The sequence below is a fragment of the Thunnus thynnus genome, chromosome 12 (assembly GCF_963924715.1).
Source record: "Thunnus thynnus chromosome 12, fThuThy2.1, whole genome shotgun sequence".
Classification (NCBI taxonomy): domain Eukaryota; kingdom Metazoa; phylum Chordata; class Actinopteri; order Scombriformes; family Scombridae; genus Thunnus; species Thunnus thynnus.
Genome location: NC_089528.1, coordinates 28349241 through 28373175, shown reverse-complemented (window position 1 = coordinate 28373175; position 23935 = coordinate 28349241). Strand labels below are relative to the sequence as shown.

Below are 23935 nucleotides of genomic sequence, written 5' to 3'. Positions count from 1 at the left end.
TGCTTCCTGCTACTCTGACTGCTCTCCGCTCTGATTTCCCCTGGATTTTTCTTTTTCTTTTTCTTTTTTTTTTAAACATAGTCATCCACCAGTCAGAGAAAAATTGTTCCTGAGCTCATCGGTTCGTCCTCTGCAGTGTCAGTTACAGTTGTCACAGAATTTCTGACTGTATAAAAAAGCACATTTAGGCTTAATAAGAGTTGTGCATTTAATTGGTTTGTTTTGGTTTCCTTCTGTCATAAATCAACATGCATATAATGCACTAAGCTGCAGATAACCACATTTAAAAGTACAGATTTAAAACAACTTTACTAAACTAATATTTTTGCATTTTAAAAACTCCTTATTTACTTATTTATCTTATACTGGCCCTTTATGCAGCCCCTCAGTTCAGCCTCTGTCTGAAACAGGCTGTTTTAGCTCCTGTCTCTTTAAGGCCCGCCTCCTGATGAGCTCACTCTGTTCTGATTGGTCAGCTCTTGATGCCCCGGATGCTACATCAACAAACCATGAAACAAACTATAGTCGTAGGATTTCACTACTTTTTCTTGTGCTTCACTTGAAATGTCAACTTCTCAAATACACGTGTACATACCTGAGTCGAAATCTGATCCGAAATATGAGAATGAACAACGTGAACAACACATAGCAACAACCTTAGCAACCGAGGCTACAGAACAGATGGCTGTTTATGGGCATGCGCGACGGCAAGGTAGATAACGTTGCAAAAGAAGCAGGTTGACGCCCTGGTTTTTGACTCGCAGGGAGCATTTTTACATACATTAACCTCGAGTTTTGGAACTTTGATTATGTTTAACTCAGACATCTGACATTATAACAGTATAACATAACAGAAAGTAGAGTTTGGTCCACGTGTGTAGGACAGATGCCTTTAGCAGTTGTAAAAGAAGTACATTAGATCTAAAATTGTCTCAATCATGTAAGAAAGCTGATTTAGGCTTTTTGACAAATTAAGTGGAGAAAATTACCTCTAATGTTTAAAAGGTATGTTTGCATTTAAAAAAAATGCAACAAAATCAAAATGCTTTCTCACCTTCTTTCTATTTCCTCTTCCTCATGTAGTTTACCTTTCCTCTATCCTCATCGTCCATCAGCTTGTCTTCCTTCTCTTAAACTCCCTTCCCCCTTTTCATTTTATATTCCTCTCCTTATTTCTCCTCTTTCCCCTTGTCTACCTCACCCTCCTCTTCATCCTCCTCTTCCCCTATCAGAGTAGTCCCAAACCGACTGAGCATCTCCATCTAATACATGTTTATAAAATGCTTGCTCTCCATTGCCTGCCCCCCCCCCCCCCCTCACCTGCCATTACCAGTTTGAAGGACAGGTCTTAATCTGCACAAACAGATCCATCGCTGCCACTCAACACTTTACAAACTCCATTACCCACGTCCCCCCTCTCTCTCTCTCATCTCTGCTTTCACATTGACCTCCATTACTTTTTTTTCTTCCTCTGTACTTTCCGTTAGCTCTTAAAACTCCAATTCCCATGATGCCTTTCTGCTGTTCTTACCGTATTTCACCCAAAAACTATTTATCAGTGTTTCTGGTTTGTTTTGCTTGACTCGAGCAGGAGTCGGGGTGGGGATAAATATCTTCAGTCACTCAACTGTTCATTTCGTCGGCTCTCTTTTCTAAACTTTCTTCGAGAATGTGGCAAACCCCTCTCGTGTGGTAATCCCCCCCCCGGCCGGAGGACGAAACGCGACGCCAAGAATAATTTATAAAGAGCCGTTCGATTCAGATGTGCTTTGTGTGGAAATGTGCTGATTTTTACCCTTTTCAGTAGGTAGATGTGATTAATCACTTCACTCGGGAGGATCGGTCAGCAAGTTTTAAGGGTGGTTCGTTGCAGCGTGAAAGATGAATTAAGTGCACTTGTAGTACTTCCAAATGTATGCACGCACACACACACACACACACACACACACACACACAGAAACTGCACCATCTGGTCTTGGTTGAGTGGAGAGAATGACGAAGCATAATGTGATAAGTCTTTTCTTTCTGACTGCTTTGTGTTTTCGATGCAACAGTTTGCAGCTTTTTTTTGTGAAAGTGTCATGTTTACGTTTCGCTTCAGTCTCTCCGTGTCTCCGCTAGTTTCCATTTATTCAGCTGGTTGTAGTTTGTTTCCTGATTTTAGCGTCTAAGATAGATTTACAGAAACAGACTTATGTGTGCAACATGCATTTGTGATGATGTTTTATTCTGTAATGTTTCAGGAACTCAAATATTTTAATTATACTGCAACATTAAACCGATATATAAAAGAATATGGAAAGTAAATGTTTCTCTCTCTGTGTGTCTCTGACAGGTGATATTACACAGAAGGGCTATGAGAAGAAGCGATCCAAGCTGATTGGAGCCTACTTCCCACAAGCACCAGGTAAAAGTGAGACTCTTTCACCTTTTAACTCTGAATTTTTTTTTGTTTTTATGATACCAAATAAATAAAAATGAAAGAAAATTGTTCAAAAATCATCTTTAGCATGAACCTTTTCAGTTTTTTCCTATTAAATCTATTATTCTTGGCAAAGAAAAACAAATAAATACTGTGCAAAAGTAACTAATGAACAACCTTTAAATAATAAACAAAGTCAGGACAGAGTTAGACAGAGTGAAGTACTGGATTTAAGGTCAGGCTCTTACTACAAGTCATCACAATGATTCCTGTCGTTTGCTCACAGTTGAAGAGACTCAAATATTAAAGGGGAACTCCAGCGATTTTACACGTCACAGTTTGTTCACACATGTTGGTGAATACGACTTCATGTGTGTAAAAAGTAGTATTTGTGTCTACAGAAAGAGCTGCGTGAAATCTGATATATGAAGTGATGTCAGTTGAGTCAGCGTCAGTTGTTGATGAAGACTTCAACTGTGAAAGTGAAAACAATCTCCGGAGGTGTGGAGTTTGAGGTTACCAGATATCTGCTAGCAACTCCAGGCTACATTAGCCACTACTAGCATAACAGACCTGAATCTGTACAGTGGAGTTGCATTGTGGGAAAAGTAGTTTCCAGGTTTTGACAAGAAAGAAGAATACATGGAATAAAAAAGATGATATCTCTGGTTCTGTTGCAGCAGTTCTGTCCGTTGTGAATCTGACGAACATTGAAAACCACTGGCTCAAAATTTTACCCAGTTTGGATCAATACAGCACCAATACAACACTGGGTTAACCTCACTAGCACAACAAGCTTTAGCTAAAAACTGTCATAAATGTTTTGTTACTCATATAAAACGATGTGCATGTGACATTCAAAAGATACACAAGTTATTAACAATCAATAACAAACCCTGACATGTAAGTTTAAACAGAGTAGAGAAGATTATAACAAGCTTTAGTTTGGCTAAATAAGCCAATAGTAAAATAAAAAAATAACACTGAAACTGGGTCAAAACAAGCCTTTGTCTTCAGTAGCTTTCTGGATAACATTAACCCAGTATTGTCATGTGTTGGATCCAAACTGGTTAAAATTTGAACCCAGTGATTTTTAGTGTGTATAAGAGTGCAGTGCTGCATTAGTAGAGTATCTTTCAATCATTTTTGATAGTTAGTGGAGCGTCCCAGATGGGCTGATGAACATGTGATGATCTCCTCACAGCAGAGACGCAACAACTTTTCCACAATAAACCTGCTGACATGTTGACTAATAGACTGAAGGACTCATAGCTGAAATGTCTGTGCGTTATTTCATATAAACTGAAAGAACAGACTTGAAATGATTTTCTGATGAACTTGGCTGTATGTAGTATTTTTGCACTCGTGGACTTCGACTACAGATACATGAAACTACAGTAACTCTCTCTTTGGGACTTTCCATCAGCACTTTGTCTGTGCATAAAGGATGTGAGTAAAGAGACTTTTTATTACGTTGCCAAAATGTCAAAACAATGAAGATTATGGTGCTTTTACACAGAGAGAATTACTTTTATCCTATGATGACGATACTCTTATGTGGTCTTTGTTTGACTGACGAGCCCTGCAGGCTGTTCCAGGGTTTGAAAGTGCAATACTTCATTTACAAGAATACATCTTTATTTATTTATGTTGTTGTTTTTGTCAAACGGGCTTCCAATTTGCACTTTTTGGGGTTTTCTTCTAAAGGAAACTAGATAGAAGATTTTCCTCTGATTTAATAAATCATCACCAGTTGAGTAGTTTTGGTAACGCACCACATACCTTTTATACAGAACGGTGAGGTGGATCCGACCACCAACAATCTAAAAGTCCACTTTGTAGAACGACTTGTCGAGGTGTCATGAGAGCCTCTTACACGCCGCGTCATGCTGAGTGCTGAGGATGAGACTGGAGCGTCACTGGAGACCAGCAGACACACTGGCATTGCCAAAGCTATTACTGGAATACACTGTGTGCGTGCATGTGTGTTAGTGTGTGTGTGTGTGTGTGTGTGTGTGTGCGTGCATCTTCACCGGGGGGGGGGGGAGTCAGGAAGTACATTATGGGAAGGAATGAGGGGTGTGGGATGGAGAAAATGTGTGGTATTCACATCGAGGCCCAGTAGGGGGTCGTCCCCAGCTCACTTTGGGAAACTGGATGACACACACACACACACACACACACGCACACACACACAGTTGTGTTTCCATCACTTCAGAGGAGATCACATTACATTTATTTCCTGGACTCATATCCTGACCATGATAATAATAATACTACTAATAATAACAACAACAACAATCTTTTAATATAGAGCATTTTTTAAAACTGACATTACAAAGTGCTTCACATATTAAAACAGATTAATTAAAGAAGATGAGTCATTAAACTAATTCCAGTAATGTAAAATCAGGAGATAAAAGTATGTTTTAGGAAGAGATTTAAAAGAAATCACTGACTTCCTCACGTCTGCCCGAGGATCTCAAACACCGTTATGGTACTAAAAAGTCAGAAATATAGCAGAGATATAATCAGTAAATATGCTTCTTGCGATTGTTTGTTGTTTTTATACTGTTATAATGTTGGTTGTTTGTGTTACTTTACTTCCTTATTGAAATGACGTCAGATCATTCATGCATTTGTCCCACAAAAGTCCGTCTGTTCTGTAGTCTTTGTTTCTAAGGTTATTACTAAAGTTTTAACGCTCGTTGTTCACGTTGTCCACTCGCATATTTCAGATCAGATTCGGGCTCGAACATGTACGGATGTATTTGAGAAGTTTTGAGTAAATAATGAGAAAAAGCCGGACTTGTGACATTGTAGCCTCTGGAGCCTCTGAATCAGGGCTCATCAGGAGGCGGGCCTTAAAGAGACAGGAGCTGAAACGGCCTGTTAGAGACAGAGGCTGAACCGAGGGGCTGCATAAAGAGTCAGTATAAGATAAATAAGGAAGTATTTTTGGAAGTATAAATCATGCAAAGATGTTCCAGTAGAGTCCCAGAATAAAAATATAGACCTAGAAAAGCTGAAATCTGTACAGTCTGGAGTCAATCAGTAGATTTCCCAGTTAAGGCAAGAAAAACTAACCATAACCATACTTGAAACTTAAACCAAGTCTTCACAATGTGACTGTATAACAGATTTATGTCCCCACAACATGAGTAATACCTGCTACATTCACACACACTTTTACACGGAGCTATATCATCTGAACCCTACACTCTTCATCCCATCTCAGGGCTGTAATGCACTTTTTTTTTCTTTGCATTCCCACGCACCAGTAACACACACACACATTGCAAACACACAAAACCCCCCGTACTCTCATTTTCAGACCCTCTCTCACACATACTCGACAACACAATACTCCCTTTCTCTGTCACACACACACACACACACACACACACACACACACACACACTCACATACATGCGACACCGTTCCCTCCCCTGTGATGTATTTCAGCTCTGAGGCCTGTTAATCCACACTGCTTAGTACGCAGTCAGGCTGATATACTTTGATTAAAGCATTTACAGTGTTCAAAGTAATGGTTTTCCCCCAGTAACCCAGATTTACATGGTTTCACATTATAGATTAGGTTTAGTTTATTCAAGGAAGACTTTGATATCATGAGATCCAGCAGGCTGCCCTTTCAATATCAACCTTTAAAAAAAGAAAAGTGAAAATAAATAATAAATAAGTTATTGCTCTTATTGATGTGTACACTATGTGTAATATACAGTATCTATTCCGTTGTCCCCGAGGAGAAATTAATTTGAAGTCAAGTGAAATACAGAACATAAAACTTCCTAAATTCATTAAAACATATTTGAAACAGTTGTTTCAAATCACCCCCGTAAAACAATAAGTACGTCATCAATCCAACCCAGCCATCAAAGGTTAAAACTGTTTATTCTTTGAAGATTCATCATCAGCCGACTCATCGTTTAATAGTTTATGGCGTGTGAGATAAAAAGAATTTCTTGCCCTTTTTGGTTTAGTTGCTCTTAAATCTCAAGCTCAGATTCTCCATGTAGAGGACGGTGAGGCCTTTGAAATTACTCTTTTCTAAAAATAAATGTGAGACAGATCCAGCTGGTGCAACACCAGTGATCTTACTTTGCTTTGGAGGTTACTGTGGCCACAAAATCAAGTTTAAGTAAAGGTGAAGATGCTTCGGTTGAGTCACAGCGGGACGAGTTCATCAAGACTGAAAAACGCAAACTCATTCCTCTCTTGATACCCCACAAAAATGATCAACCTCCACTAAACCGCACATTAGAGGAAGTTAAATTACATATCCGTCCGTCCATCCAGGCGAGGATGGACGGATATGTTAATCTTAAGTCTTCAGATCTGTTTTGCTGCCTGTCGTTCTCATAAAGAAAACATTTATTAAACATGTTTGATATTTGGCATCAGCGACCGATGACGTTACTTGTGTGTCATCCGACGGAGACGTAACGGTAAATAAACAGGCTGAAAGGAGGGGAAATGGTGAGCAAACAGGCTTTTAGTGTGAGAGAGTTGGACAACTGAAATGGAGGAAAAGCTGATTAAGCTGTTAAGAGAATGAAATGGTTTAATGGCACCAACTGGAAAAATCGCTCCATCATCTGTTTATCTTGATGAACCAACTCCAAATATTTGCAGGATGGCAGTGGATGGAAACATGCATTAATGTGAATTTGTTTTTTGTTGATATTCTGGAAATTTGAAAAAAAATGTGTACTGAATTTGGGTTGAAGTCTGTCTATAGAGTCACTGATTGGTTTACCAAACATTTCATGGGGTTTGACGGCATTTGAACACTATTTGAGTACTTTAAATACTCATTTGCTGATATTCACATTAACTAAACCTGATCAAAATCCAAACTATAACCTAAAAATACAGTTTTTAAATGCTGCACACCTACCCTTGACACATGATACATAATACTCATATGTTCTCTATAAAAATTGTATATTTTGCAATGAATCAACTATTGTCACCACCTTTCCTCTCTACTCTCTCACTCAAACTATCCTGTAACATCCCAAAACCTGAATAATCAGAATAAAAACATCCGCTCTTCTTTCTAGAATAAAGCAAAGCCTGCGAAGCCTTCCCTCTCTTATTTGTTCAGGTAAAGTGAAACATCTCGAGTCGTTTCATATCTCTCAGTCATCAGACACCTACTCTTATCACGACAGAGTAATACGGCACCGGGGATTAAACTTGAACGAGCAAAAATTCTGCTGCTCAATCTGTCTGGATCTGCTGCTGAATGATGTGGAGACGATTCCCTGCGGTTACGGCAACAGCATGAGCTGCATCAATGACCACATGGATAAAAAAGGATGATAAGAGGATCCACATTTGCCCTCAGTGCAGGCGCATCTTCACACCGAGGCCTGCCTTGATAAAAAAACACTATTAGCATTTGTGGTTGAGCAGCTGAAGATGACTGAACTCCTGCTGATCACTGCTATGCTGGACCTGAAGATGAGTCCTGTGATGTCTGCACTGGGAGGAAAGCCGAAAGCCCTCAAGTCATGTCTGCGATGTTTTGCTTCTTATTGTGAGAAACACTTCCAATCTCACTGTGATGTAGCATCTGCGCTGCCCCCCAGGAGAACATCTGCTCTCGTCATCAAGAAGCGATGAAGATATTCTGCAGCACTGATCGGCGTTACATCTGTTATCTCTGCACCGAGGATGACCGTAAAGGCCGTACCGAAGCGTCGACAGCAAGCAGAAAGAGCTGTAGGGTGACTCGGCAAAAAAAAGTCCAGCAGATGATCAAGGAGAAAGAGGAAGATGTGAAGGTGATTTAGCTGGAGGAGAAGAAGCTATTAATCACTCTGCAGACAAAGCACAGAAAAGGTCTTCACAGCGCTGATCCGTATCATCGAGAGAAGAATCACTGATGTGACGCGGCAGATCAGATCTTGGCAGGAAACTGAAGTGGGTCGGTTCAACAAAGTCGGAGAAAAGCTGGAACAAGAGATGCTGAGCTGGAGATGCTCTTGTTTACAGAGGATCACACTCATTTTATATTATAACTTACCCTCCCAGCATCAAAATGCACCGCCTGCGGTACTTTGAGAAGGTCACAGCGGCTGCGTCAGGAGGTTTTCGGTGAAGAATATGCAAAGATCTCAATGCCAGTAACCGAAGCAGATGTTTTATCATCACACACAGAAGCACAGCTCACGGATTCTTACAGTACGCGTGCCAGATCACGCTGGATCCAAACACTGCAAAACACACACCTGCTATTATCTAAAGAGAACAGAAAGGCAGCATTCATGAGAGAAGAAGAACAGAAATACTCCAGTCATCCAGAGAGGTTTCCTGGCAGGAACCTGAGTAAAGAGAGTCTGACTGGAAGTTGCTACTGGGAAGGCGGAGAGGAGCGGGACAGGAAGTCACATACGGGGATATTAGCAGAGCCGGAGACTTTAATGAATGCGTGTTTGGACACGGTGATAAGTCTCAGGTGTTGGATTGTTAAAAATAGTTACAAATTCAGACATAACAGCATGGAAACTCCCATCTCAGGTATGTGGTCCTGCAGAGTAGGAGTGTACCTGGATCACAGAGTCCAGACCACATTCAGCCTCTCTATGCTGGACTCTGGACTTTTCTTTTGTATATAAGGCCTTATTCTGTGTTATAACCAGTTGTCACAACCACTCAAAGGAAGAAGTGGAGGAAAACAGTATTTGCCTCTAAAATGTACAATAGTTTAATACATTTAATTAGTCTTACAAATAAATAAACCCAAACCTCTTTTCTTACGTTCCATTTGTGGTTTCAGGATATCTACACGCTTTATTTAATGGTTTCCATCACTTGTGAATAATTTACTAATAATTTACAAGAAGCTACTTGGAGAGTTATGAGAGGAATTTTTTTCTTGAAAGAAATGTTCCATTTTAAACCAAAGTAAATATTCATAAATAATGAATTTATTGTCGGAAACTCGGAAACGCTGAACTGTACGCTTGACTGTAGACGAGTTTCACATTTTTTCACATGTTCAGCTGACTGAACGACTCTGCACTATAGCAGTTAATTGGTATTGATTAACTGGCATCCTTCAAACTGAACTTTGCATATGTTTTTTCCTAAAATTTGCACCAAATGACAGATTTGTTTCCAGGAAACTTTGAAGCTTAAATGACTGTATAATTGCTGCTTCTTTATGTCACATTGCAGCAGAATATTCTCAACTCACCGCATTCAGATTGAATGAAACTCCTGCGCAGCGACTCGCTGTTACTAACCAGAACACAGCGATTCATCATTCTTGCTTAACATGGAGGGAAAAAAAGAAACCAAACTGTTGAAGTTGTTGGTTTCATGTGGTACTTGAATGTCATCACAAAACTTTTGCTGCTTACACTTAAAATCATTGAATCCTCTCAACAAAGAGAAGCAAATAGTTGAACTAAATCAGCCAATATGTGAACACAATTTGTTGAGAGTAAAATAACAATGTCAGTGATTATACTGTTCACCTCCCACCAGACCTGTGTATATATTATGGTTTTAGCTGTGAATGTGTTACTGTAACAGAACCAAGAAAAGCTCCCACAGTCTGTACATTTATTATACTTGGCTGTGATGGACATATCTGACTGCAGGGAACATCAGCTTCATTTATTTATAAAGGTTAAAGTCATACTGAGATACAATAGGCTGCTGTAAATGTAATGAAAATGTAATTTACATGTAATAAAAAAAGGTTTATGTGTAGATTTGTTATCTTGATTTTGTTTAAACTAACAAATTTGCTCATTTGGCCAAAAGAACACTTTCATTTTAAATAGAAAACACGTATAGTTTAATACAATGAGAGTTAAATTAAAGCTTCTGTTATGAAAGATGAGGTTAAGTTGCAATTTCAACTAAAAATGCTCATAAATGTTTGTTATGTCTTTGGGGACCACCACAATAAATCAACTTGCTCTTATGGGAAGAAACTTTGGTTTGTTTTGATGCGTCTGTCCCACAGACTGTATAAAAATATGGACGTAGTTACCGTGACGTCACCCGTTGGTTTCTGAAGAGCGGTTTTGAAGCTCAAACAAGCTTAAACAAGCCACCTAGCGGATGGCGGACCTGTCACTCAAAGCAGCCATGTCCTTCATTATGCATAACTTTACGGCTTAATAATATTTAAACGGGTGAGTTATAAAAAAATTCAGCTCCGTACAGTTGTCATGAAATTAGCTACAAAGACCAAAACCGTTTTTTTTGTACCAGGCTGTAAACATGTTTATTTCTGCTGTAAAGTTGGGCATTTTAACATGGGAGTCTATTGGGATTGACTTGCTTTTGGAGCCTCGAGTGGCCATTCAAGGAACTGCAGTTTTTGGCACGTCCGTGTATTTTTAGATCTGTTTGCGCTGCATCGTTTGGTGTTGAATGTGTGATCAGACTCTTAGTTTTATTTCTCTGATATTTCAAGAATGAAATTGTAATTTGGCTCAATTTTAGTTGGTGCTTTTATTCAGCAAATGTTACTCTGTGGTTGGTTTTGTGTGCGACTTTTCTACCAAAACCAATAAATAGCAGCTGTACAAATTATGACTGTAGGGAAAGAGGAAATCAGGTGACGTTATTATAGAGCGACTAAGTCCATGTAGGGAGAAGGTCAACAAGACATATGATGAACACGGGAGATTGTTGTTTGTTTGTTTCCCATTTCCAGCTGTGAGTCAACAACACTTTTTTAAAACCGTGACCAAAATGTTTCCATATGATCAACAAAATATTTTTTTTAACCCAAACTATGATCTCTCACTTAACCTAACCAAGTTAGTTTAGTGCCTAAACCTAACCAGACCTTATAGGACGGGTTCACAATTTTTCAAATCTGTCTTTAAACAACAGCCAGGAGCCCAAATGAACATTAAAAATATGTTTTTCATTGCTGTAATCATTCCTCCTGTTCATACTGACCATTAGAAGATCCCTTCATAATGCACTTACAATGGAAGTGATGGAGGACAAAATCCACAGTCCTCCTTCTCTGCAAAAATGTATTTAAAAGTTTATCTTAAGCTAATATGAAGCTTCAGCATCCAAATGAGTCAAATCAAGTAGATATCTTTCAACGTTTCAGTCTTTTTAGTGCCAAAGTTCCTCTTTTTGTTACTATACTTCCACCTGCAGCTCAACAGGGAAACACTGTCACACAAAGAGGCAATTTGATGCTGTAAAGACTATAAATGTGTCAGATATCCACTTGATATGACTCAGACTGCTGAAAGTGAACAGGAGGAATGAATACAGAGAGAAAAACCTTTCAGTGTTCATATGGACACCTGACCGTTGTTTTCAGAACCTGTCCTTTAACCGTAGCGTTGTTAAATCATAAAACATGTTTTTTTGCAGCAGTGATTTGTAAGTTTTGGAAAGCACAGACAAATAATCTCGTCCAGCTGATAGCGATGCCAGAGAATACCGAGGTCTCATACCTGTGTGATGAATAACTGATGATGAGTGATGTCATGTTTGTAGAAATCTTGCTTTGTATGTAATAAGTCAGCGTGAACCTGAAAGTTACTGGAACGAGCTCTCGGTTAGCAGAGAAATGAACTACTGGTGTAACCAGAATGAGATCAACCACTCGTAACACGGTTCAGCGTTTATTTTTCTTTCTCTCTGAGGGCTCTGTTAATCTCTTAGTCAGAACAAGCTGTGAGCCATGTAGTGTGCACTTTTTTAATGATTAATTCAGGCCTTTGTTATCTTTTCTTCAGTGTCTTTGATCTGGGAACACACTACAAACCTTAAATTATACACCAAACACAGCTGAGACAATTTAGTGTCTCAAAACTTTTACTGAACTGGAAAAAAAAAAAGTTATTTCTGTAACTGAAAAATTACATGATGACAAATATCAAAGGTTTTGATCTTTCCACTGTTATTTTGTATTAATGCATTATATCAGAATCTGCACATTCTGTACATTTGTTGTCTTTGTATATAAATTGAATATATTAAAACATTTATAGCAATTTTCACTGTATAGATTAATGTTTAAGTATAAATTCCTTTATATTTTAGTTTATTGTTCTGTCTTTGTAATCTAAATAATTATAAATTAGTATAACTGGGGATAATAACAGATAGATGATAGTTGTGTTGACCCCAAATTTCTCAGCAATCATTGTACTGGTTTGTTAAAAACTCCACCCGTCTGACACCTGAAACCATAAACAGTCCTTACAGGTGTGACTTACAGTAAATGCACTAGTATGTAGACATGCAGGTGCATCACTCAACACAGTTTGTCTGCACTTCATATAGTCAATATTGTTCCTCTCTTGTTTTAATTTACCTTATTGACCTTATTGCTACATTATCTATTTAGTTTCTTAGCTTAAATCAGTCATTTATTTTCTATAATTTTCTTATTGTCAACAAATCTCATGTGCAGAACCAAACAGACAATAAATTCATCTACTTAAAAGTATTTTGTGTGTATCCAAAGCCTGATATACCTTATTCCTCTGTGCTGTAGACCTCCGTTATTGCACAGCTGCACTGTTCCTTCATCATGAAGAGTTTGGTCATGTTAGTTTGTTTAGAAATGACTGAAAAACTAATAAAACAGATCTGATATTTTCAGTCTCTGGAGAGTAGTTCTGTGTACAGCAGATGAACACTGAGCATGTGCGGGAACATGTTTCTGTTTACAGAGCTTCTCTGGTTATTTACAATGTACAGTGTCATACAAAGTCAAGAGATTGTGATATGCAGCACAACAAGCTAGTGAACAGAAGTGCTTTCCCGCACATGCTCAGTGGCATCCGCCTTACACAGAACTACTCTCCAGAGACTGAAAATGTGATCGCTGTTATTAGTGTTTGGAGCCGTTTCCAGGCAGACTAACATGACAACACCCAAAGGAACATGTCAGCCAGTGCAGCAGTGTGGCTCATTGACGTGTTTTTAATTGTTTTTGGACAATAATGGAGGTCTACGGCACAGAGGAATAAGATATATCAGGATACAAACACACTACTTGTAAGTAGGATAAGTTCATTTTTAGTTTTGCTGCAAATCCCTGCACAAGCACTTAAAAATGTGACTGTGCCTTTAAATATTTCACAATATTCCTGTGACTAATCAATAAATAGTCAAACAGACACATAGGTATAAGCAATTTGCAGGGAAAACAAGTATAAGTAGAAGAAAAGAGGGAGAAAGAAAGACATTTCTAAAGAGTAAGTAGGACGAGTCCGGACTGGGGAATCCATCCATCCAGACTCCCCGGAGGAGACGGCAGAGCGAGGTATTTCCCAGACCTGTCATATATATCCCGGCGCTGGCTGGTAGTCGTTACACGGTCGGCTAATTAACTTTTAGCTCTTCTCCCGAGCAGCAGCAGCAGCAGCAGCAGCAGAGACGCTCTGAGCCGAGCTGAGAGCGTTAATGAAGACAGACGAGGCCGGAAGTGTGAAGCTGAGATGGAGAGTCATAGATCAGTAGCTCTGGAGTGGTCGTAGCTGTCAGTAACAGAGCTGTTATTATCATCAAACTTATTGATCGGTCTGTAAGGAGGTTATTTTCTCTGAGTGTGTGTGTTTGTGGAGGCGTACACGTATCTGCTGTGTCTTTGAGTTGCTGTATCTCACATGACAGGTTTGATTCAAAAATCCTCAAGAGAACAAATTTATTTTATGTTGTATCTTCATGATTATAGTGTAGCTTACCTCTGTTGTTTTTTATTTCAGCTGTCTGTACTTTCTTTTTATTTGTAACACTGCAAAAAAAAAAAAAAAAAAATCCAGTTGACAAATAGATTCATACATGTGTCAAGTAAATGAATAGAATCATTGTGATGAAACAATCGCAGCTGTTTCCTTTGCAAACTGAATTTCCTGGTGAGGAAGTGTGATTATCTAGATGCAGTGTGTCATAGAACAATGATAACATCACAAATACTTAATACTAACAAACATACATTAGTATATGTATGTAATAATATGCAAAATACATACAAAAATCCCAAAGGATGTACGTGTTTTTACCAGATTATGCTGTTGAATAGATTTTTAGAGAGTTATAATATAAACTTGCGTCTTTCTGCACCAGGAATGGATCCGTCCATGGGACAGGAGAGGAGAACACCAGTCACCCCGTCCTCTTCCTCGCGGTACCACCGCCGACGGTCTTCTGGCTCCAGGGATGAACGCTACCGATCCGGTAAGAGGCGGGGTCGTCCCCTCGACACCGCTTACCTTATGACGTCATCTCTCTCTGTCTTGCAAACGAAGGCGTGTGTTATGACATGAAGACAAAGAAATACGAGCTTATTTCTGTAGTAATTAGCTTCATTTATTCACCTCGTTAGTGTAGTGGCTTATGTGTGATAACGTCAGGTGATGATGTGATTATAATTTGGAGGCCTGTGCTGCATTCATTTGCATATCAATAAGCAAATCTGCTTTGAATGCTTTAATAAATGGAGATCAAATTAATGACACGTGTTTTATGCAGAGAATTACAGTAACAAAGAAATACTGTATCTGTAGATGCAGCTTAAAGGAGCATGCCACCAATTTATAAGTTGTCGCAAAATAGCTGCAACGATTAGTTGATTAATTGATTAGTCGATCATCAGACGAATTAATGAAGCAACTATGTTGATAGAGTAATCGTTTCTGTCATTTTTCAAGCAAAGATGCTGAAATTTCACAGGTTGCAGCCTCTTAAAATGTGAAGATTTGATGCTTTTGTTTGTATTTTTGACTTTTTGTCAAATAGAATGACACTTTTTAATATATCAACTTAGATTTTGGGATATCATAATCTGTATTTTTCAATATTTTATGATATTGACAAAATGAATAATTGATTAATTCATAATAAACATAATCGTGAGTCGCAGCCCTGTGGTATATGAAGTACCACACGGTTGTATAATGTCTCTGAGGGCTCTGGGAAGACATGGGCACTTATCAGACAGGGACAGTCTAAACAAGGGTTTAAACAAGGGTTTAGACTGTGCTCCATACTAGGGGATAAAAAGTCAGGGTGGTTCTGCCTCCGCTGCTTCAATATTCAAGCAGCTGGTCGGGAAGCAACATTCCTACTGTCATCTAGAGGTCCTTGTGGGTCTACTCGGTTCCTGTTAATTGAGTGGATCCAAGCAGATTTAGCGTCCCATCATCACAGTAGAAAAAGTGTGGGGTCATAAACTGTGAAGTTCAGGAATAGTTGAGGCAACATAGAAGAGTTTAAAAGAAAATGTTGAATAACATAACGCAATATCAGCAGTTTCATGCAAGTATTTTAAATTTTTGAAATGAGAGCAGCTGAGTCTGCTGCATTTTGCATCATTCAAAACTCACTCTCTTTAAAAGAAAAGTCACAGGAAGGTTTTTTACGGGTCTGTTCTTTATGAGCCAAAGTTTTTGATGTGTGAAGACCTCCACGCTCTGAGGAAAGTCATCCTGAGGCGCTATAATGCAGCACCCTGCTGAGGATGATGCAACAAATCCAGTGTTTGGCATAAATCTGTGGAAGAAGTTTTAAGTTTTGTTCCATCTGGTGTTCAGTGAGGATTCATTTAAAGAGGACATATCATGCACATTTCCACATCTTTATTTATATTCTGGGACTCTGCTGGAATATCTTTCCATGATTTACAGTCCAAAAAAGCTCTTTATTTATCTCATACTATCCATTTATGCAGCCTCTCAGTTCCTACTTTGTCTGAAATAGGCTGTTTTAGCTCCTGTCTCTTTAAGGCCCGCCTCCTGATGAGTCCACTCTGTTCTGATTGGTCAGTTTCAGGACACAGGAGACTTCAGTTGGCTATGTAAACAAACAATAGTAGTAATATTTCACTTATTTTTCTCATTTTACTTTTACTTGCAATGGAAACTTCTCAAATACATCCATACATGTTTAAGCTGAAATCCCATTGAGTGGACATTGTGGACATCCGTGAAACAATCTTAGCAACAAAGGCTACGGAAAGGACGGCCGTTTGTGGGCATTCACAAATGATCTGATGTCATTATGACGAGGATGTAGAGGTAACTTTCCTAATGGGGCGTTCATAGCAGGCTGAAGTCCTGGCTTTTCACTTTCAGGGAGCACTTTTACATACATTACCTCATGTTTTGGACCTTTGACTGTGTTTTACATCCGTCATAAAAAAAATCACAAAAACCAAGATATGTCCCCTTTAAGATTAACCAGTTTTTGTTAAATTCTTTTCAGTGGCGTCTCATTTCAAATGAATCTGTAGGCAGTGTAGTGAAGATATGCAGTTGTACTGTTATTGAAAAGTTGTCAGATTGTATCACTGGACCAGTTGAGAAAACACGGCTCGCTTTTTAAAATTTTATTCACACATGCTGTCTGAGACTTTTCAGTTTGTTTGAGTTTGATATGACAGAAAATAAATCCTGCAGAACCTTTTAGCACACTGAATATAAAAAAGAAAAGCTGTGCAAGCACCTTAAAACACCACACACACACACATGCACACTCACTTACACGCATCATGCATTCACACCCAGTTAACCAAAAGACTAAAACGTGCATTTAGATCTAAATTACCTCCGTTCCCCTGCACACACACACACACACACACACACACACACATGCACAAGCCAAACAAACGTACATCTGTGAGCCCCATTCATTCTGACAAATGTCTTACTTATGTCATTATCGGGCCAACAGCCTGCCGTCTCCGTATCGTCGGGCTCTGTGTGTTTGCCTTCTGCCGGCAATGGACACCATTCAAACAAACCCAGCTGTGGCTTTATCACGGCGCTTTATCTCGCTGGTAGAAACACTCATTTACAAAACGTCTTCACCGGCGATCCCTGAATTTAATCCAGTTGGAGACCACGGGGCCTCACGGGAGCCGCTGTCAAGCTGGGAATGTTTGTGTACGTAAACTGAAAGTGAATAAATGGGAACACGGAGCTCATTGTAACAGGAACACTGCAGCGCAAATACAGAGACCAGATGATAGTCCTGCTGAATGTTTTCCTACTCTGTCCCTTGCTGTTAGTGTGTCGGCTGCATCGACTGTGTCTGATTTCTCAATTATTTAGCACTTTTGCCCTGATGATTACACTGAGCCGCAGCCGTTATTGGTGCCTGAAAAGTTGCCTTATTGCTGTTAGTTGTTAAGCTTATAGAATTTCTGCTTTATAGCAAAAATACATCAATTTCTGCTCATTTTATTTGATTAAATCCTTATTAAAGGACCATAGCAGTGTTGTTTTTTTATGCTTTAGCTTAACATTAACTCTGACCATTTCCTTAAGCATGCCGCAATGTTTTAAACTCTCAAATGTCTTTCTAACCTTTCATTCAGCTGCTGGTTTCCATGTAGTTTGCTACAGTCTGGTAGAGTTCATCTCACACAATGCAGCAATAACAGCTGTTAAAATCAAATGCAGACATGATGATGCTCCCTTGATGGATAGTCAGTCCTCAGCAAGTTTTAATAATTTACCAGATTATTTCCTTACTGTACAAAAATGAAAGGAAACCAATGACTGTCTGTGACTTTTCAACGCTGTGGTATTCTTTGAGAATGAGCCACAGTAATAAAAAAAAAAGCATATTGGATATGTAATAAAACAGTTTAAACATGAAAAACTTTCCACCGTGGATTAGGAAAGTTCGACAAACACATAAAGGTCGTGATAGATTTCAGCTATTAGCACAATGGATTCAGGCTAAAAGCCAACGTCGTGAAAGGTTTTAGTGTATATAGTGTGTATTCGTGATCGTTTACTGGTACCATTGTGGATGGATGTGATATATGAATCTGACTTGACACTTTGAAATCTTCTGTGTTTCTAGATGTGCACACAGAGGCGGTGCAGGCGGCCCTGGCCAAACACAAAGAGAGGAAGATGGCGGTGCCGATGCCTTCGAAGAGACGGTCGCTGGTGGTCCAGACCTCCATGGACGCCTACACGCCACCAGGTAAAGAACGAAAAACAGTTTGTTCTCACGGGTCTGCAACACACACAGTAAAAAATATGACCTCAGTTGTTAATCATGATTATCAAAAAACTACTTCAGTGCAATTTTTGTGTCATATAACAACATGATGACGGATTTTAAATACAAAATATGTTCAGAATGTGTCAAATATTTCAGTGTTTTGCCAAATATGTAATGTATGTAATGTTTTTTCTGAGGTTTCTAGTTCATGTTGTTGCCTACATGGAAAGGGTTTCTTCCAGTGGCCATTTTAGGGCATCTCATTCTCAACTTGTCAGGCTCAGCTCTACATCGTCTTTAGTCTAAGCAGCTTTTTTCCACCACAGGTGTCAGTTAGGCTTGAAATTAATTGCTAATGTTTAGCATTTGGCTCGAAGCACAGCTAATGTTAATAAACAAAACTTTTACATGAATCATTTCAAACTTTTGTTTGTTCGAACAGTTCAAACATTTGTCTCTGAGTGTGAATGAGAGTGGAACATACAAAACTAGCCACCTGTAGCAGCCATTATGGCTAACTGCATAGAGACCTGCATCCAGTTTGCCGGCTAGTCAAACCACCCTGCATATTCATTCATACATGCTGGTTTGTTTATATATTGTTGATTTTCACTGTGGTTAGACTGTTCTAAGGACACTTAAAAAACTTCAAGTTGTTGTTGTGCACAAGTCCCCAAATCTCTATAACAGAGCTGGCAAGTGTGAAGCTAGCATGAACCATAGAACCACAGTGGCCACATTTATGGCCTTGATAACATAACATATGTTATTAACTTAACATATATCTAACTTAACATAAGTGCGTTTACCAAGTTAACATGCAAATGTTTATCATATAACATTTAGAAACTGAGTTTGTTAACAGGTGTGTAGTTAGCATGTTAGCATGCTACGTTGAGTAGGTCTACTGTACAGTTCAGGCTGAATTCAGTCATTATCTGCTGTTTATAACGTTAGCATGTTTTTAGCACTTGATGAAAGGTTTAACCAAAGTCATTAGGATTCATCCTGTGAATGTACATCACACAATTCCTGATAATACATTTTAATATTGCTCAGACATCTCTATATAAAGTGTTGGACCATATAGAGCCATGTTGCTAGCTTAGCTAAAAAGTACATTTTAAAAATACACAATAATTGTTGTATCACTCTCTCACTGACTCCCAAAGACATTATTTACAGTTTCTTTCACTGTGAATCACTGTAGATAAGAGTTGAAGCTTCTTTCTACAGTTTTAACAGCTATAAAATCACTCTGGATGCAATGCAGATGTAATTCTACTTCCTGTAGACTCGTACTGAGCTGTATCCTCTGGGAAAGACTTGTAACTGTCAGTCAGTCTGTCACATCTGCCCAGTTTGACATTCACGCTGTCAGTCATGTGCATCAATCAGTCATTCAGTGAGTCTGGCAGACAGCTGTTAGCTTACATAATAATTTGTATAATTTAGGGGTATTTGTATTTAAAAAAAAAAAAAAGATGATGATGTTAAATTAGTGTCAATCAGAGTAGTTATTCAACCATAAAAGAGAAAAACAGATCTGTCTGTATGATTATAGATCTGATAAAAGCTGCTGTAGCAGGTGATGAAGCTGAGACTGTCCGCCAACTTCAGCTCATCATCACCTTTGACTCTCAGTACTGCAAGAAGAAAGCAAGAGGATCTACTTTATTGCACTTGCTATAGTCACTGCTTTAGTATTTTAAGCAGATTATGGTTTCAGAAGTGAATCGACTCGTCTTAGAAAGAGGATTTCTGTAATTTATGAAAGTAAACGTTCAAAACTTATCATATCAGAAACAGGAGGGTTTAGCGGAACAATAACAGACATAAGTTGTTCATTCTGGGTGACAATGATAACAAAATTCATTTTGTTTTATTATATTTGGGTTATAAAGCCTTAAAGACATGAAATATAAAGAGAAAATATGACTCTTTGTGGTGCAGTTTAATCTTTATAGTGTACAACATTAACACAGCGTAATGTGAATATAAAAAGTGTTTTGTAAGCCTCAAAAAGAACTGTTTTTATGGTGTCATTAACACTGTCATTTCTTTGATATCAGACACTATTATGATATCTTCTATTACTCTGTTAAACGCAGCACTAACATCAGAAACAGCAGTTTAAAGTTAAAAGGTCAGAAACACTAAAACAAGTTTTTGGAGATCTTAACTGATACCAGTGTCGTCATGGAGATCTGTTGAGCTGCCAAAGGCTTTAGGCACTAAAGGGGCCAGTTTACTCTGTCTTTGGAAACCCCCTCACCCCCACGTCTTTCCGATGTCAGATTTAGGGGGGGCTTGTGTAGATCCGATCCTGTAACTTTCTTGACAATCTGACATTCACCCACTTCTCTTTTTTTTCATTCTTGACACAACAGTTTCTGTCACTTTTCACGTGAACCGCTGAGTGCGACACTACGACCGCCTTCCAAGAGCAATTCTGAAAATGTGCGCCATCATCATCATTATCATCATTCCTCCTCACAGCCAACTTTCACTCATTTGAGTGCAGCTGCTCAGAACAACAATAAACACTTTTGATTTCCGACTTGGTCACACAACCCGTCCAACAAACTAGTTCTGATCGACCACAGACTGACCCTTAATGATCCTGTACTGGTATTTGGAGATTTTGTGTAATTTTTCAAAAAATAAGAATCCTTTGTTCACTCTTTATTCATTTACTGTGTAATGAAATTCACTGGAATTACAGCGACAAAGTAAAATCAGAGACTTTTTTTTTATTGCGCACATGTTCACATGTTCCATCATTCAGATGTCAAACAGTCATAAACTGAACCAGCAGAAACCATCACCGCTCATGAGTTTTAAATATCTACAATAAATACGGGTTTGCAAAAATACAACATTATAATTATTTTGTAGGAGGATGCATCAGAAAAGGGGCCGTTATAAAGTCTCCCTCCACTCAAAAATGTGTTTTTCTTCTTCTTCTTCTTCTTCTTTCACTTGGATATTTGAGCTTCTCTGTGCAGGACGATGCAGAGTTTGTTTTCACGTTCATCTGCTGAAAGTGGAAAGTTTCTCTGCGCTCATCTCAGATCTCAGTTTAACTCGTGCACCTACGAGCAGGATTTGTGACATCACAACTAGTTAAAAGCCAGTCGTGGTCCGATATGCAACTTACACAAGTGTGATGTGGAAACTTGAAGCTTTCAGAGCACAAACACTGAGAAAATGGACTTTACAGTGAAGTAGGAGACGTGAATGAACAATATCTACATTTTCATAGATTCTGGATTTTTTAACCCTTTCATGCACAGTGGACAGCTGTTCAAAAGCTGTTTTCTTTTATGTGCATGGGTCTTGATGGTATACTTGCACATCAGCCACCAGTGGAAAACTCACATCATACACACATTATTGCTCCAAGCAGAGTATTTTTATACATCTTAAAACATGTCTGGCAGGGATCTTTAAGTACAACTTCACTCAAACTAAACTTGTTGTTGAAGGACAGAAACCCTGCAGAGGATCTATCTGCTGACAGGGAGCCATAATCAATATGGATCAATTTAGAGGTTTTGAACCCTGTCAGGTCCTCAGGCTTTTATTTTCTCCTGACCTGGCAACACTGGTAGAGTAGGTGGCACCAACCCCCCAAAATCTCCCCCCTTTTTCCTCTTTCTGCATCTGTTTGATTGCAGTTTTGAAGTTATATGTAAATGTGTAAATCCTGTAGATGAATATTACTTCTCTTTAAACTGATTTAGAGCATCTTTAGCTTCTGGTCTGTGACGTATTTCCACAGTATATGCATGTAGTTCATAGTTTTTGATATAAAAACACTCTGATACTGATTTTTTTTGACATATTTGGCACATAACAAGAGATAAATGAACAGTTAACACAGGACATGTGATTAAAACTGGGAAAATGTGTTTTAAATGTCCAAACCGACAACCGACCGCTGTATACATCACTGCTTTCATCTCATCCCCGTAGCGTGCGAGGCAGGACTCGGCCGGGACGGGGCGGGTGGCGGTGGCACTCATCCATGTCTTTGTGGCGCTGGTGTTGTTTAATGAGGGTGTTAATGAGCCCATTATCTTTCTGGCTACAGGGTCGAGCTTCACACGGCTTCACTGAACCGGGCGTGATTCAGACTAACGGCACAAAGAGGAAATGTACAACAACAATTAATGCAAATCTATTTTATTTGATCGGTTAAAGCAGATTGTACGAACGCTGCTCACTCGAGATGAAACCGTATTCTGTTATGATCAGAGACAAAGTGTAAGAACACCTGGATGATGTCAAATTCACATCTTGCACCTCAACTTTTCTTCCATCCTGGTTTTTCTGTTAATCTCTTTATCATATTTTTCTTCTCTGTCCTCTCTTTATTCTCACTCTTAACATTCTCCCTTTCCCTCTTCATTCACGCTCCATTTCAAATAAAACTGGATGGAGATTTATGTGCTCTAATTACAGCATTACAGCACAGTTGCAATTTAAAAATTGGCTACATAAATAATATTTGATTCAACTCATACTGGCAATTATTCTAAGAAATGATGTTATGTTCAACAGGCTTTTATTAAATAAGGATCCAGTACTGCATCTACTTAACAAATCTAAATCTTTTCTAAGATGAATAACAAGTTTGTTAATCCAATAAAAAGTCCAAAAAACTGTCCATACTTTGTCTTCCGTACCTCCTACTGAAGACCTCAATCTTTTTTAAGAAAAGCTCACAAATATGTAGTTTAATTTCTAAAAAAAAGACTAAAAAAATGTCCTAAAACAGCCAAGCACTGTTGTTTTTAGCAGACGTTATTCAAATAGAAGTTAATGGTAAATGCAGTTGTTGGGGACTGTTTTCTGTGGCGGATGAATACATATTTGGTGCTCTAGTGAGTATTTCCACTGGCAGGACAGTTTATGTTGGGTGTTTTTAATATGTGTTTTTGGACAATAATGGAGCTCTATGATGAACAGAGAAAAACAGGAGGATTAAGACATATCAGACTTTGAATACACACACAGGTTTTTGTGTTTTCATGGGATTTGTTGACAATAAGAGAAACATAAAATGTGATCAGACTCATTCATAAACAAATCAGAGGGGTTTTTTTAGCAATTCAGACACAAATCAATAAGTGGCTACTGAAACTCAACCCTGTCGGACAGCGTTTCATGTCTCTGTTATTATGTTTGTCCACCCCTGTAGCTAGACTTCAGTATGTAAAAATAGAGCTCACAAATATAACACACACACACACACATGCACACACACACACATGCATGTAACGACAACAAAGGCAAATCTTTCAGAAATGGGCAAACACATTTCCTTCCTACACTAACACACACATCCACATGTGCATCAGCAGTATAACAACGGCGCTGTATGAACACAACATGCAGGAAACTCACATGATTTCTAAGTATTTTTTTTTTTTGCCATTTTTACTCAAAGCAAGGTTTAACAAGCCGCGATGAGTCACGCTCGCTGCACATGACACACGGAAACGCACAAAATCTATC

At 38.7% G+C, this 23935-nt stretch overlaps 1 protein-coding gene across 13 annotated transcripts in view; it reads left to right on the top strand.

Moving 5' to 3' along the window:
• The window catches only part of LOC137194624 (disco-interacting protein 2 homolog C), a 240339-nt gene that overhangs the window by 125852 nt on the left and 90552 nt on the right, over positions 1–23935 (top strand). For 7 of the 13 annotated variants that reach the window (XM_067606706.1, XM_067606704.1, XM_067606702.1 and 4 more), the window contains 3 exons: positions 2336–2413; positions 14522–14632; positions 18266–18391. In XM_067606706.1, the coding sequence (XP_067462807.1) occupies positions 2336–2413; positions 14522–14632; positions 18266–18391 (315 nt within the window). The remainder of the gene's footprint in view (positions 1–2335; positions 2414–14521; positions 14633–18265; positions 18392–23935) is intronic. The other 6 variants (XM_067606715.1, XM_067606714.1, XM_067606703.1 and 3 more) reach the window with 1 other exon arrangement.